This window comes from Oncorhynchus nerka, linkage group LG24 (assembly GCF_034236695.1).
Source record: "Oncorhynchus nerka isolate Pitt River linkage group LG24, Oner_Uvic_2.0, whole genome shotgun sequence".
NCBI lineage: Eukaryota > Metazoa > Chordata > Actinopteri > Salmoniformes > Salmonidae > Oncorhynchus > Oncorhynchus nerka.
This window is the reverse complement of record NC_088419.1, coordinates 90,351,995-90,368,781: the sequence shown is the minus strand read 5'-3', so window position 1 is coordinate 90,368,781 and position 16,787 is coordinate 90,351,995. Positions and strand designations below refer to the sequence as shown.

Sequence of the window (16,787 nt, the reverse complement as noted above, 5' to 3'; positions counted from 1 at the left end):
CTGTCACTATGTTACTGTCACTATGTTACTGTCACTATGCTACTGTCACTGCTACTGTCACTATGTTACTGTCACTATGTTACTGTCACTATGTTACTGTCACTATGTTACTGTCACTATGTTACTGTCACTATGTTACTGTCACTATGTTACTGTCACTATGCTACTGTCACTATGCTACTGTCACTATGTTACTGTCACTATGTTACTATGTTACTCTCACTATGTTACTGTCACTATGTTACTGTCACTATGTTACTCTCACTATGTCACTATGTTACTGTCACTATGTTACTGTCACTATGTTACTGTCACTATGTTACTGTCACTATGTTACTCTCACTATGTTAATGTCACTATGTTACTGTCACTATGTTACTGTCACTATGTTACTGTCACTATGCTACTGTCACTATGTTACTGTCACTATGTTACTGTCACTATGTTACTGTCACTATGTTACTCTCACTATGTTACTGTCACTATGTTACTGTCACTATGCTACTGTCACTATGTTACTCTCACTATGTTACTGTCACTATGTTACTGTCACTATGTTACTGTCACTATGTTACTCTCACTATGTTACTGTCACTATGTTACTGTCACTATGTTATTGTCACTATGTTACTGTCACTATGCTACTGTCACTATGTTACTCTCACTATGTTACTGTCACTATGTTACTGTCACTATGCTACTGTCACTATGCTACTGTCACTATGTTACTGTCACTATGTTACTGTCACTATGTTACTCTCACTATGTTACTCTTACTGTCACTATGTTACTGTCACTATGTTACTGTCACTATGTTACTGTCACTATGTTACTCTCACTATGTTACTCTCACTATGTTACTGTCACTATGTTACTCACTATGTTAATGTCACTATGTACTGTCACTGTCTGTCACTATGTTACTTACTGTCACTATGTTACTCTCACTATGTTACTGTCACTATGTTACTGTCACTATGTTACTGTCACTATGTTACTGTCACTATGTTACTGTCACTATGTTACTGTCACTATGTTACTGTCACTATGTTACTGTCACTATGTTACTGTCACTATGTTACTGTCACTATGTTACTCACTATGTTACTATGTTACTGTCACTATGTTACTGTCACTATGTTACTGTCACTATGTTACTCTCACTATGTTACTGTCACTATGTTACTGTCACTATGTTATTGTCACTATGTTACTGTCACTATGCTACTGTCACTATGTTACTCTCACTATGTTACTGTCACTATGTTACTGTCACTATGCTACTGTCACTATGCTACTGTCACTATGTTACTGTCACTATGTTACTGTCACTATGTTACTCTCACTATGTTACTGTCACTATGTTACTGTCACTATGTTACTGTCACTATGTTACTGTCACTATGTTACTGTCACTATGTTACTGTCACTATGTTACTGTCACTATGTTACTCTCACTATGTTACTGTCACTATGTTACTGTCACTATGTTATTGTCACTATGTTACTGTCACTATGCTACTGTCACTATGTTACTCTCACTATGTTACTGTCACTATGTTACTGTCACTATGTTACTCTCACTATGTTACTGTCACTATGTTACTGTCACTATGTTACTCTCACTATGTTACTGTCACTATGTTACTGTCACTATGTTACTCTCACTATGTTACCGTCACTATGTTACCGTCACTATGTTACCGTCACTATGTTACCGTCACTATGTTACCGTCACTATGTTACTGTCACTATGTTTTTATGAGTGTGGGGTTTCATGTAGAGGTCAGGTTTATAGAAACATTTATCCTCAATACTGTTGCGTCTGGATGTGGATTCGTATTGTTAGGTATAAAGCTTGTTTTCTTTTAATCTTGTATTCTTTGACGAAAAATAGGAGTCTATTGATGCATTAGTGATGTTTATTTTATTTGTTTGAGGCTAAGAACAACACCCACCTCAAAAACTATCTTCCGTCATGGCAAAGATAGAGTATCAGAAACATACAAAACAATGCTGTCAATCCCTTTCTTTCTGAGGAACACACAGTCAGGTCTCAAACATAATGCTTACAGACAGACAGAGAGAGAGAGAGGCAAAGAGAGGCAGACAGACAGAGAAAGAGAGAGAGGCAGACAGACAGAGAAAGAGAGAGAGGCAGACAGACAGACAGACAGACAGACAGACAGACAGACAGACAGACAGACAGACAGACAGACAGACAGACAGACAGACAGACAGACAGACAGACAGACAGACAGACAGAGAGGCAGACAGGTGAATGTGAAAATGGTTTAGAGGTAGCTAAATATCTGACATGCAGAAACCTGTCCCTGTGAATTCCAAAGAACAACATCATAACTAGCTTTGTGCTCTTGTTTGTTCTTCTTGCCAGTGTCAGTGGGTCATTAGTAGGTATTGAGAATAATCAGTTCTGTGTTTCAGCTCCATGGAGACAAGGGACTGGTTACGCAGCTGCTTTGAAGAGGGGGTCCTCAGCAAAGAGCTCCTTCACAAAGTTGTCCTCATCCTTGACCTCAGCAGGGCACTGAGCAGACACAGTGGTGGGGAAGGGCAGGATGGTGGGCTGGCTCATCCCAGGGATCTTTGGGTCTTGGACCATGGGCAGAGTGGCGCCCTTCTCACCCACAGGCTGTTCAGGGAAGGAGGGCAGGGTCATGGGCAGGCCCAGGGCGGGGAGGACGGTCACGGTTCCCTGGAGAGAGTGGCAGGACTCGGTCCCGTGTGGGTGCTCGTGGTGATGGTGGTGGTGCTCGTGCTCGTGCAGGTGAGCATGCTTGTGGTCGTGATCCAAGGATAGCTCATGGTCATGCTCGTGAGTGTGGCCCTCGCCGTCGTGCTTGTAGTTGTGATGCTGGTGCGGTCCGGTGTCAGTGCTGTGGTTATGGGCCTTGGCGTGGTGGGCGTGAGCGTGGTCGTGACCGTGACCGTGGTCATGAGCGTGGTCGTGACCGCCAGCAGCTCCATCGCCATGAGAGTGACCATGGGCACCATCTTTATGATCATGGGCGTGGGCACCGTCGTGTTTGTGGTCTTTGGTGTGGTCGTGAGCGTGGTCGTGAGCGTGGTCGTGAGCGCCGGAGGCATTATGGGTGTGGTCTTTGCCGTGTTTTCCAGACTGAAGGGTGTGGCTGTGGTCTGTCTCTCCTCCCAACAGGTGAGCTGCCTTCTCCTTCTTTGAGTTCTGCAGGACAACAACCAACCAGGGGATTAGACACAGCATCATCAACCAATCAATCAATCAATCAATACACATGATCAGTAACCTCATTAGTAATTTAACACCGAAAGATATAAACCCAGATGAAGACCTAATAACTGAAATGGTGGTTTGAACCATTAAACACACTGTGGAGCATACAAGAACACTGTGGAGCATACAAGAACACTGTGGAGCATTCAAGAACACTGTGGAGCATACAAGAACACTGTGGAGCATACAAGAACACTGTGGAGCATACAAGAACACTGTGGAGCATACAAGAACACTGTGGAGCATACAAGAAGGCCAGCTACTAGAGTTTTCCTCTATGCACCTGAAACTACGTTTCAACCCTTGTTTCAAATGGAGAGTGGAGAGTGGAGAGTGGAGAGTGGAGAGAGGAGAGTGGAGAGTGGAGAGTGTAGAGTGGAGAGTTGAGAATGGAGAGAGGAGAGTGGAGAGTGGAGAGTGGAGAGAGGAGAGTGGAGAGTGGAGAGTGGAGAGAGGAGAGTGGAGAGTGGAGAGTGGAGGGTGGAGAGAGGAGAGTGGAGAGAGGACAGTGGAGAGTGGAGAGAGGAGAGAGGAGAGTGGATAGTGGAGAATGGAGAGTGGAGAATGGAGAGTGGAGAGTGGAGAGTGGGGGGTGGAGAATGGAGAGAGGAGAGTGGAGAGTGGAGAATGGAGAGTGGAGAGTGGAGAGTGGAGAGTGGAGAGAGGAGAGTGGAGAGTGCCTGACCTCATTCTCAAAGACCTCACAGTTGACCGTGACAAACTCCTGGCCTCCCATGTCGTGAGAGTGGGAGCCCTTGCAGTGTCCTTTGTGCTGTAGAGAAGAGACAGGGAGAAATTAAAATGCAGGTTCTTACATAGTTATTACATAGTTATTACATAGTTATTACATAGTTATTACATAGTTATTACATAGTTATTACATAGTTATTACATAGTTATTACATAGTTATTACACAGTTATTACAGTTTTTACAATGTTAAACACTATCTAAGCTATAATTCAGATGTAATAATGCTGCTACTACATAGTTTATGCTGTTTGACAAAAATATCAATGGTACTGTCATTCACTTACTGCAAACTCGCAGGCCATCAGAGGACATTTGGAGGCTGCGGAAGGGTCGGTGGTGTTGGCACAAGTCGTCTCCTGGATGGTGAACTCTGCAAAGTAGAAGGTTGCCATGCCCATCTGGAATACCAAGCAACAGAGGTCAGTGAGTAACGACAACAAGATTATTACACCACAATATGAAACCAGTTCATTTGCTGCTGTGAGGTGGATTCATCTTTTTGTTGAATTGTTATGTTGTGGTGTTGGTTTTGTATTATGCTGTAGTGGAATTGTGTTGCGTAGTGTTGTGTTGTGGTGTTGGTTTTGTATTATGCTGTAGTGGAATTGTGTTGCGTAGTGTTGTGTTCTGACCGATGTCCGCGCACGGGTGATGTTGAGGATGGCGAAGTGATTGGCCAAGCCGCTGTCCTTGTTGAACTTCTCCATGGACAGGGTGGCCGTCTTCAGGATCTCCGGGTGGTCCTTCTGCGTGGCCGAGGGACAGTCCGGGCACTGCTTAGCCACTTTCGCCGCAGCCGCTGGGACAGGACATACAAATAGGTTTACAAAGACACTTTCATTGGTCAAACATGTAGCATGGTTCAAACCCCCGAGCTGACAAGGTACAAATCTGTCGTTCTGTCCCTGAACAGGCAGTTAACGCACTGTTCCTAGGCCGTCATTGTAAATAAGAATTTGTTCTTAACTGACTTGCCCAGTTAAATAAAGGTAAAAAAATATATAAAAAATTAGCAGACGCTTTAAAACGCAGGAATTTACATTTAACATGTATTCAGTATATGTAAAACTCCGATGTATCAACGCTCCCACAGAGTCATCAGAACCACATGACAAACCACGTGACAGTGCATCACCCAACTACTACACGGTGGATGGATGCAATGTGCTGCGGTTTAGTGGGAAGCACTGTAATGAATGTTTTGGAGAGGACCCAGCCGTGGACTGTTACCTGGTCTGACCACACAGTTGTAGTTGTACAGACGAACCACTCTATGGACTCTGTTCATGTAGATAACAGCCTTGCATTGACCGTAGACCTGTGAGTAAATACGTACAAGACAACAACAAAAAACTGATTAAACAACGAGGGACGATTTTGATCCAAGGCCCTGGCTAAAGTCAATATTCAGACATACAGTAATCCTACAGACATTATGTTTGTCTGTGTGTCTGTGTGTGTGTGTTTGGTGTGTGTGTGTGTTTGGTGTGTGTGTGTGAGTGTTTGGTGTGTGTGTGTGTGTGTGTTTGGTGTGTGTGTGTGAGTGTTTGTGTGTGTGTGTGAGTGTGTGTTTGGTGTGTGTGTGTGTGTGTTTGTGTGTGTGTGTTTGGTGTGTATTTGGTGTGTGTGTGAGTATGTGTGTTTGGTGTGTGTGTGAGTGTGTGTGTGTGTTTGGTGTGTGTGTGGGTGTGTGTTTGGTGTGTTTGGTGTGTGTTGGTGTGTTTGGTGTGTGTGTGTGTGTGTGTGTGTGTGTGTGTGTGTGTGTGCATGTGTGTGTGTGTGCATGTGTGTGTGTGTGTTTGGTGTGTGTTTGGTGTGTGTATGTGTGTGTGTTTGGTGTGTGTGTGTGTGTTTGGTGTGTGTGTGTGTTTTGTATATGTGTGTCGGGTTCTTACCGGTGTGTTTTCAGCCTTGGGGACCTCACAGTCCTTTGCGTTTTTCTTGCTGATCACGTGGCAGTCAGTCTCCAGCACATCCACGGTCAGGTAGAACACAACCCCTGTTTCCCCCTGAAACAGAGACAGAAATACAGACCAATCAGCACACTGGAGTCAACATTCATTCCCATGTGGCTGGTACATCTACAATCGTCTTTGAAGTAACTTCAAATTCTAGTCAAATCCCCCTGCTCTTAGAAAAGGCCTTGCTGACAATGTATGAATCTGTCTCATCTGTCTTAACGGTAATATCACTTTTTCACTACCTATAAAACAGAGAATTATCTCAGACGACATTGTATTTTATGATACTTTTTAGACCTCAATTTCTCCATTTAAACACGGCGTGAAAATCTGATAAACGGACAACGTATTGAAGGACATTGATTTCACAAACAGAGTATGTTTAGAGGACTCTTCTTTAGGACAGTAAATCATTTCCCCCTCTTTTTAACTTAGCGTAGTACCACGCATTGTAGAGTTACAGTGAAACAAATAGAAGCAACAGAACTCACATGCTCCATCTGGTTGACGTTACTGAGGCGGTGGAGACCGAACACGTAGCCCTCTGTGCGGTCCTTGTTGATCTTATCGAGGGCCTGTCCTGCAGCTCCCAGGGCCACGGCGTCCTGGCACGACCCGGGCTTCATGCTGGCTTCCAGGGGGGCGGCATGAGCATACACACACGCCAGCAACAACAAGGCACACTGCTTCATCATGATGGAGGACCGATGGGCCGCTGGCTGTCTCACACACGCTGAACGGGCTGGTGAGGTGAGGTGAGGAGAGATGGTTCAGTAGGGCTGCTATATATACAGCTCCATGTACCCCCTCCACCCCCACACACACCCTCCCTCTTCACAACACTGTTCTGGGTCCCACCCCCGATCCAGGTAAACATGACCCCTAACCCCCCCCCACGATGCCCTCTGTGATCCTATCAAGGAATGTGGTCCCTATCAGTCCCATAGGGCCCCTATCAGTCCCATTGTAATCTACCCAGAAACTCGCAGCCCTGTCAGAAGCTATAGGTAACAGTGACCAGGAATGTCTTATCATGCTCTTTTAAGTGTTAAGTATCAAAAAACGTGAACAGATTTTTGGTTTCACCAGCAGGAATGTCCTTGGAATTGTCCCTTTTCAGGGTGTTACTCAGTTTTGGGGAAGCTACTCTGACCAAGCTACCAATTACAGTACTTCATACTTGGAAGAAGATAAGCTCCACTATAGCTACCCTATAGCTAAAAAATATTATTTACTTAACTAAAGTTACTTTGAAAAAGTAGTTCACTACATCCTTCCCTTTCCCAAACTACTTAGTGAAAAATGATCCCCGTAGAAATCTTGTCATGATGTGTGTTTTGTCCTATATTTTCATTTAATTTATTTGTATTTTTAATCCCAGCCCCTATCCCCGCAGGAGGCCTTTTGGTAGGCCACCATTGTAAATAAGAATTTGTTCTTAACTGACTTAGTTAAATAAAGGTTAAATTAATTTAAACATTTTTTTTAAAGCTACGACCTTTGTCTTTCACTGGGAATAGTTTATTTATGTAGGAGTAAAAAACACTTTCCAACCCATATGATCTATTACATAATATAGTATAATAAACAATATACAAATATGACGTTGTCACAGTGAATGCATGACATGTGAATGAATAAGCCTATATATATATATATATATAAAGTCTATATATGGTTACATTCAGCTTTAGGAGCATCTTCCCACACAGACCTTATGTAGGGCTACATTAAACCAGCTAAACCAGCATTAAACCAGCATTAAACCAGCATTAAACCAGCTAAACCAGCATTAAACCAGCGAAACCAGCATTAAACCAGCATTAAACCAGCTAAACCAGCTAAACCAGCTAAACCAGCTAAACCAGCATTAAACCAGCTAAACCAGCATTAAACCAGCTAAACCAGCATTAAACCAGCTAAACCAGCTAAACCAGCATTAAACCAGCGAAACCAGCATTAAACCAGCATTAAACCAGCATTAAACCAGCATTAAACCAGCTAAACCAGCTAAACCAGCTAAACCAGCTAAACCAGCATTAAACCAGCATTAAACCAGCATTAAACCAGCATTAAACCAGCATTAAACCAGCATTAAACCAGCATTAAACCAGCTAAACCAGCTAAACCAGCTAAACCAGCATTAAACCAGCTAAACCAGCATTAAACCAGCTAAACCAGCATTAAACCAGCATAAACCAGCATTAAACCAGCATTAAACCAGCATTAAACCAGGTAAACCAGCATTAAACCAGCTAAACCAGCATTAAACCAGCATTAAACCAGCTAAACCAGCTAAACCAGCTAAACCAGCTAAACCAGCATTAAACCAGCTAAACCAGCATTAAACCAGCTAAACCAGCATTAAACCAGCATTAAACCAGCTAAACCAGCTAAACCAGCTAAACCAGCTAAACCAGCATTAAACCAGCATTAAACCAGCTAAACCAGCATTAAACCAGCATTAAACCAGCTAAACCAGCATTAAACCAGCATTAAACCAGCATTAAACCAGCATTAAACCAGCTAAACCAGCATTAAACCAGCATTAAACCAGCATTAAACCAGCATTAAACCAGCCAAACCAGCATTAAACCAGCATTAAACCAGCTAAACCAGCTAAACCAGCATTAAACCAGCTAAACCAGCATTAAACCAGCTAAACCAGCATTAAACCAGCTAAACCAGCATTAAACCAGCATTAAACCAGCATTAAACCAGCATTAAACCAGCTAAACCAATATTAAACCAGCTAAACCAGCTAAACCAGCTAAACCAGCATTAAACCAGCATTAAACCAGCTAAACCAGCATTAAACCAGCATTAAACCAGCTAAACCAGCATTAAACCAGCATTAAACCAGCATTAAACCAGCTAAACCAGCTAAACCAATATTAAACCAGCTAAACCAGCTAAACCAGCTAAACCAGCATTAAACCAGCATTAAACCAGCATTAAACCAGCTAAACCAGCTAAACCAGCTAAACCAGCTAAACCAGCATTAAACCAGCATTAAACCAGCATTAAACCAGCATTAAACCAGCTAAACCAGGATTAAACCAGCTAAACCAGCTAAACCAGCTAAACCAGCATTAAACCAGCATTAAACCAGCATTAAACCAGCTAAACCAGGATTAAACCAGCTAAACCAGCATTAAACCAGCTAAACCAGCATTAAACCAGCTAAACCAGCATTAAACCAGCTAAACCAGGATTAAACCAGCTAAACCAGCATTAAACCAGCTAAACCAGCATTAAACCAGCTAAACCAGCTAAACCAGCTAAACCAGCATTAAACCAGCATTAAACCAGCATTAAACCAGCTAAACCAGCTAAACCAGCTAAACCAGCTAAACCAGCTAAACCAGCATTAAACCAGCATTAAACCAGCATTAAACCAGCATTAAACCAGCTAAACCAGGATTAAACCAGCTAAACCAGCTAAACCAGCTAAACCAGCATTAAACCAGCATTAAACCAGCATTAAACCAGCTAAACCAGGATTAAACCAGCTAAACCAGCATTAAACCAGCTAAACCAGCTAAACCAGCATTAAACCAGATTAAACCAGCTAAACCAGCATTAAACCAGCTAAACCAGGATTAAACCAGCTAAACCAGCATTAAACCAGCTAAACCAGCATTAAACCAGCTAAACCAGCTAAACCAGCTAAACCAGCATTAAACCAGCATTAAACCAGCAAACCAGCATTAAACCAGCTAAACCAGCTTAAACCAGCTAAACCAGCTAAACCAGCATTAAACCAGCATTAAACCAGCATTAAACCAGCATTAAACCAGCTAAACCAGCATTAAACCAGCTTAAACCAGCTAAACCAGCTAAACCAGCTAAACCAGCTAAACCAGCATTAAACCAGCATTAAACCAGCATTAAACCAGCTAAACCAGGATTAAACCAGCTAAACCAGCATTAAACCAGCTAAACCAGGATTAAACCAGCTAAACCAGCATTAAACCAGCTAAACCAGCATTAAACCAGCTAAACCAGCATTAAACCAGCTAAACCAGCATTAAACCAGCTAAACCAGCATTAAACCAGCTAAACCAGCATTAAACCAGCTAAACCAGCTAAACCAGCATTAAACCAGCTTTAGTACCCAAATTACATTCAGATACTCTACTATTAAATGCTGTACTTAAACATAAGAGAAGATAAACTAAAGAGTCTGTGTTGTGGTCCTCCCATTTCACTTTCACTGTTGGGCCACATACCCAATGCCATACTCGATGCAGAGATATGAACACAACTCAAACCCTGTGCGGATTTCATGTGGCTGGCAAAATTCTGGCGCATATTCACAAAAGAAATAGACCGGATCACTCTTGTCAAGAAGTAGATCAACGTTGGTCACCGCCTTTCAAAGTGTGTTGCAACGACAACATGTTGACTGCATGACCTTTACAAAAATCACGTGATTAATGGTCATGAAATTTCGACTGCAGTCGGACTGGACATTTCTGCTGTTGCTCCTCGCCAACTGAAAAGTCGGAACCAAAGCATTGTGGGAGACAACCTTCTTCAGTTTGTTTTGGAAGCAAAAGGCACTACACATGCTCATAAATGGTTGATGTCACCACCTATAATTGGTTATTAACTTATTAACAATGCATGTTTACCGTTTTGGGTGGATGATTATTCAGAGCTGAAAATACATCTGTATCCTTATAATCTAATTACATGTGATCCAAATGTATAACATAAATAAATAAAATATCCTACTTGCGACAATATAGCTAATGTATTTATGTAGATGTTATAGCCTGTAATGTATATACTCTGTAGTATTGTTGTCACCAAACACATTCTAATGGGTCGATTTGTTTATTAAGTGTGAATCAAATGTAACATATTGTACGCTAGTTACTGTAGGGATTTATACACTGGCAATTTTAGAGGCTTTATCTGTGTCTGGGAAACCGGCCCTTAATGAGCAAGTACCCCAGACGGTGGGGCTGCAGGTAGCCTAGTGGTTACAGTGTTGGGGCTAGTAACCGTAAGGTTGCTGGATCAAACTCCCGAGCTGACAAGGTAAAAATCTGTCGCTCTACCCCTGAACAAGGCAGTTAACCCACTGTTCCCCGGTAGGCCGACATTGTAAATAAGTCAGTTAACTTGCCTAGCTACTTATAAAAATCAAATACACCAGTTGTGGGGATCAATAGCAAGTGCATATTACTGCTTGGCATAATGTTTACCCAGTAACAGATGTAGTCTAATCCTGTTCATATTGTTTACCCAGTAACTGATGTAGTATAATCCTGTTCATATTGTTTACCCAGTAACTGATGTCGTCTAATCCTGTTCATATTGTTTACCCAGTAACTGATGTAGTCTAATCCTGTTCATATTGTTTACCCAGTAACTGATGTAGTCTAATCCTGTTCATATTGTTTACCCAGTAACTGATGTCGTCTAATCCTGTTCATATTGTTTACCCAGTAACTGATGTAGTCTAATCCTGTTCATATTGTTTACCCAGTAACTGATGTAGTCTAATCCTGTTCATATTGTTTACCCAGTAACTGATGTAGTCTAATCCTGTTCATATTGTTTACCCAGTAACTGATGTAGTCTAATCCTGTTCATATTGTTTACCCAGTAACTGATGTAGTCTAATCCTGTTCATATTGTTTACCCAGTAACTGATGTAGTCTAATCCTGTTCATATTGTTTACCCAGTAACTGATGTAGTCTAATCCTGTTCATATTGTTTACCCAGTAACTGATGTAGTCTAATCCTGTTCATATTGTTTACCCAGTAACTGATGTAGTCTAATCCTGTTCATATTGTTTACCCAGTAACAGATGTAGTCTAATCCTGTTCATATTGTTTACCCAGTAACAGATGTAGTCTAATCCTGTTCATATTGTTTACCCAGTAACAGATGTAGTCTAATCCTGTTCATATTGTTTAATCCCAGTTTACTGATGTAGTCTAATCCTGTTCATATTGTTTAATCCCAGTAACAGATGTTCAGTTTACTAATGATGTAGTCTAATCTGTTCATATTGTTTACCCAGTAACTGATGTAGTCTAATCCTGTTCATATTGTTTACCCAGTAACTGATGTAGTCTAATCCTGTTCATATTGTTTACCCAGTAACTGATGTAGTCTAATCCTGTTCATATTGTTTACCCAGTAACTGATGTAGTCTAATCCTGTTCATATTGTTTACCCAGTAACTGATGTAGTCTAATCCTGTTCATATTGTTTACCCAGTAACTGATGTAGTCTAATCCTGTTCATATTGTTTACCCAGTAACTGATGTAGTCTAATCCTGTTCATATTGTTTACCCAGTAACAGATGTAGTCTAATCCTGTTCATATTGTTTACCCAGTAACTGATGTAGTCTAATCCTGTTCATATTGTTTACCCAGTAACTGATGTAGTCTAATCCTGTTCATATTGTTTACCCAGTAACAGATGTAGTCTAATCCTGTTCATATTGTTTACCCAGTAACTGATGTAGTCTAATCCTGTTCATATTGTTTACTAATCCAGTAACTGATGTAGTCTAATCCTGTTCATAATGTTTCTAATCCTGTTCAGTAACTGATGTAGTCTAATCCTGTTCATAATGTTTACCCAGTAACTGATGTAGTCTAATCCTGTTCATATTGTTTACCCAGTAACTGATGTAGTCTAATCCTGTTCATAATGTTTACCCAGTAACTGATGTAGTCTAATCCTGTTCACTTTTATCCTGTCCACTGTTATCTGATAACTCTCTGCCTGGGACCTCAATCATATCTCTTTAACCGTCATCACTATGGTGGTTTTATACTTTAATATTAGTACATCATTTTGCTTTATTTTTTTAACCATAGCTGGCTATCAGGTGGCTGGACCAGTTTTCCCAAAAATCAACGATACATAACTTCAAGATTTGCTTGCGAGCCAACCAACAACGTTAATGAATGCTGCCATCAAGCCAATCTACTACATTTAGGCTACATAATGGAGTGTATTAAACAGATCACGGCTAGATTTAATCTAATTTCACTGAGATTGGTTTAGTCTACGTGCAACAATAGCTGTATACTGTCAATCACTGAAATCTGTTATTTGTTTTTTAGATGAACAAAATCAGATGAATTGAGCCGTTCCCCCTCCTTTTTCAGTGACTGATCATGTGAACTGCTGATTGTATTATAAATGTTTGACAGTCAGCTAGGATATTTCATGTTTACTGTTGTTCTAAGCAATCTAAAAGTTGATGAAACGCTTCTAGAACATTTATTTGGTATCAGCGTTGCTGGCTTCATTAAAAAAAAAACTGTTAATCTGGTGGATTTTGTAGGTCCTTGGTCTTATTTATTTGTTCGGGGGCCTATCCATGAGGCCAACTTTACCATATTATCCTGGAGGTCCATTTACACACCCAGTCTCATTGTACAGTCCCTTACTTTGCAGAATGATATCTCTTAACTCAACCTGGTCTCAGAGCAATCTGTATCACTCTGTCTGTAAATCCGGGACACTCCATTGTGGCTCTCTATCACCCATTTCATATGATATGTCACAAATTACAATTTGTATCATATGTTACAAATGTCCAAAACGTACAATATGTTACGTACAATATGTTACGTATAATATGTTACTAATTTGCTAAATGTTTGATATGTACGAATTCTAGCTAGGTTGCTAACAATAGCTAGATCTCTAACGTTGGCTAGGCTAGGGGTTAGGTTTATAGTTAGGGTTAAGTTTAACAGTTAGGTTAAATGGTTAAGGTTAGGGGAAGGGTTAGCTAAAGGGTTAAGGTTAGAGGAAGGGTTAGCTAACATGATAAGTAGTTGAAAAGTTGTTAAGTAGCTAAAAATGTTAACGTTGTCGTTGATGATATTCGACCTTGCTAGACGTTCGCGTTATCAGCCCACCCATCCGTCCTCCTTTCGTTTTGGCCTTAAGTAACCCTCATTCTTACGTAACCATACCAAATATAACTTATAACTAAATTGAGATTCTCGTACAGAAACATATGGAATGCTCAGAGACCATGTTGCTCAACTTTAAACGATGTGAAATTCAAATACAAAATCATTTGTTTAGCTTCTTTCTATTCTGTGTCTGCATGAAATAGTAAACAACGTGAATTCAGTGATGACATTTGTTTACTTCAAATCACATGTTATTTGTCACATACACACGGTTAGCAGATGTTAATGCGAGTGTAGCGAAATGCTTGTGCTTCTAGTTCCGACCGTGCAGTAATATGTAACAAGTAATCTAACAATTTCACAACAACTACTTTGTACACACAAGTGTAAAGGAATGAATAAGAATATGTACATAAAGATATATGAGCGATGGCCAAACGGCATAAGCAAGGCAAGATGCAGTAGATGGTAGAGAGTACAGTATCTACATATGAGATGAGTAATGTGGGGTATGTATTACATAAAGATGCAGTAGATGGTATAGAGTACAGTATCTACATATGAGATGAGTAATGTGGGGTATGTATTACATAAAGATGCAGTAGATGGTATAGAGTACAGTATATACATATGAGATGAGTAATGTGGGGTATGTATTACATAAAGATGCAGTAGATGGTATAGAGTACAGTATATACATATGAGATGAGTAATGTGGGGTATGTATTACATAAAGATGCAGTAGATGGTATAGAGTACAGTATATACATATGAGATGAGTAATGTGGGGTATGTATTACATACAGATGCAGTAGATGGTATAGAGTACAGTATATACATATGAGATGAGTAATGTATGTAAACATTATATAAAGTGGCATTGTTTAAAGTGGCTAGTGATACATTTATTACATCCCATTTTGAATGATTAAAGTGGCTAGAGATGAGTCCGTAGGTTGGCTCAGCCACTCAATGTTAGTGATGGCTGTTTAACAGTCTGATGGCCTCATCTTTGTGGCTCCCTGATGAAACAGTAATCCATTACAAGACAACAACCAAAAACTACAAGAAAGACGGTCAATTAAATGTGAGAAGCTCCAAGATGATAGGATTTTTGAAGTCCTGCAGTGTCATAGAAATACTGTAGATACCGTGAACAACAGACCATAGAGATAGATAGAGGACTCATCTTTGTATCTGTGCTATTATATTGTCTGTGACAGCATGGGCAGTGGCATTGAGGCTATCTCCATTTTGAAGTAGTCCATTCTCTTCTTCACAATTGGCTGATCCCTACTGATGACCTGTTTGGACATGACTCCAACGGGGTCACCGGGAGGGATCAGACAATGAAGTTGGAAGATCCACCCAGTTGAGTACATTAAAATTGTGGAAGCCTTCAATGGTGCAGCCCATGCTAAGACTGCCCCATTGGCCACTAGAGGGCTCTATCATTCTCTATGTGTAGTGCACATGTGGCATTAGCCAACCTGTAAAGTGTATTGAATAGAATTCACGATCTGGATTGAAGCGGGTGCTTGGCTCGTTCTCGACGCCGTGTGCAACCGAATGCGCGCTGAAATCTACACACGCTGTGGTTTATATCACCGCCCACTGGGCGAAATGGCATGAAAAGAGTGTGGGTGTGTTCGAGAGCTGACTGTATCAAATCAAATTGTTTTAGTTACATGCGCCGAATACAACAGGTGAAATGCTTACTTACAACAATGCAGTTTTAAGAAAATACTAAAAAAGTAAGAGATAAGAAAAACAAATAATTATAGAGCAGCAGTAAATAACAAAAGCGAGGAATATATACAGGGGGTACCGTGTCAATGTGCGGGGGCACCGGTGTCGAGGTAATTGAGGTAATTATGTACATGCAGGTAGAGTTATTAAAGTGGCTATGCATAGATGATAACAGAGGGTAGCAGCAGTGTAAAAGAGGGGGGGGGGGGCAGCAATGTAAATAGGCCGGGTAGCCATTTGTTCAGGAGTCTTATGGCTTGGGGGTAGAAGCTATAGGAGATTGTGAACCGAAATCTGGTTAAAAAAACATGGCCCACCTTGTCTGACGCGGATTCAATCTCCTCGCTGCCCGGATATACTCCAGATTACGATGGTCAGTCCAGATGAGGAAAGGGTGCTTGGCCCCCTCAAGCCAATGTCTCCATTGGGGGGAATCACTCAATATTGATGATGTGCATAATGTACATTACCTAGGCTTACTGGAACTGTTGTCAAATTATGATCCGCTATTACGTGAGCACTTACAGAAAGTCCGGGACAAAAAGAAAGGAGCACGACTGACTCATTACCTCAGATCTGAGAGCCAAAACGACTTCATAGGAATATGTGGTCAAAGGGAAAACAATACTTCATGAAAGAATGTGATTCAACTCCAGACATATGTGATTCATATGTGATTATATGTGATTCAACTCCAAACATATGTGATTCATATGTGATTATATGTGATTCAACTCCAGACATATGTGATTCATATGTGATTATATGTGATTCAACTCCAGACATATGTGATTCATATGTGATTATATGTGATTCAACTCCAGACATATGTGATTCATATGTGATTATATGTGATTCAACTCCAGACATATGTGATTCATATGTGATTATATGTGATTCAACTCCAGACATTTCCCGTACTGAGCAAAATGTATTATTGGTGAGATATGTACACAAAGATAAAGTTCAGGGACCAGGTGAATGGGAAATAATTGAACATTTTCTTGAATTTAAAAAGACAGGCAGTGAAATTTCTGCACTGATTTTGAGTGCATTGGAAGGGTAATGACATAGCAGATTGCCCTGGTCAAGGCTAAGTTAATGGTCAAATATGTCAGGGAAAGTGAAGGGAGTTCAAACACA

General features: G+C 40.8%; 1 protein-coding gene across 1 annotated transcript; it reads right to left on the bottom strand.

Annotated features, from left to right (window-relative positions):
* Positions 1 to 1,904: 1,904 nt before the first annotated feature.
* fetub (fetuin B) lies at positions 1,905 to 6,759 on the bottom strand. The gene is made up of 7 exons (XM_029674438.2): positions 6,479 to 6,759; positions 5,922 to 6,035; positions 5,257 to 5,344; positions 4,659 to 4,825; positions 4,311 to 4,424; positions 3,960 to 4,046; positions 1,905 to 3,205 (listed from the first exon to the last, which is right to left on the bottom strand). Exons 1-7 carry the CDS (start codon positions 6,680 to 6,682, stop codon positions 2,468 to 2,470), a joined length of 1,512 nt encoding a protein of 503 aa, XP_029530298.1. The 5' UTR covers positions 6,683 to 6,759; the 3' UTR covers positions 1,905 to 2,467.
* Positions 6,760 to 16,787: the final 10,028 nt, after the last annotated feature.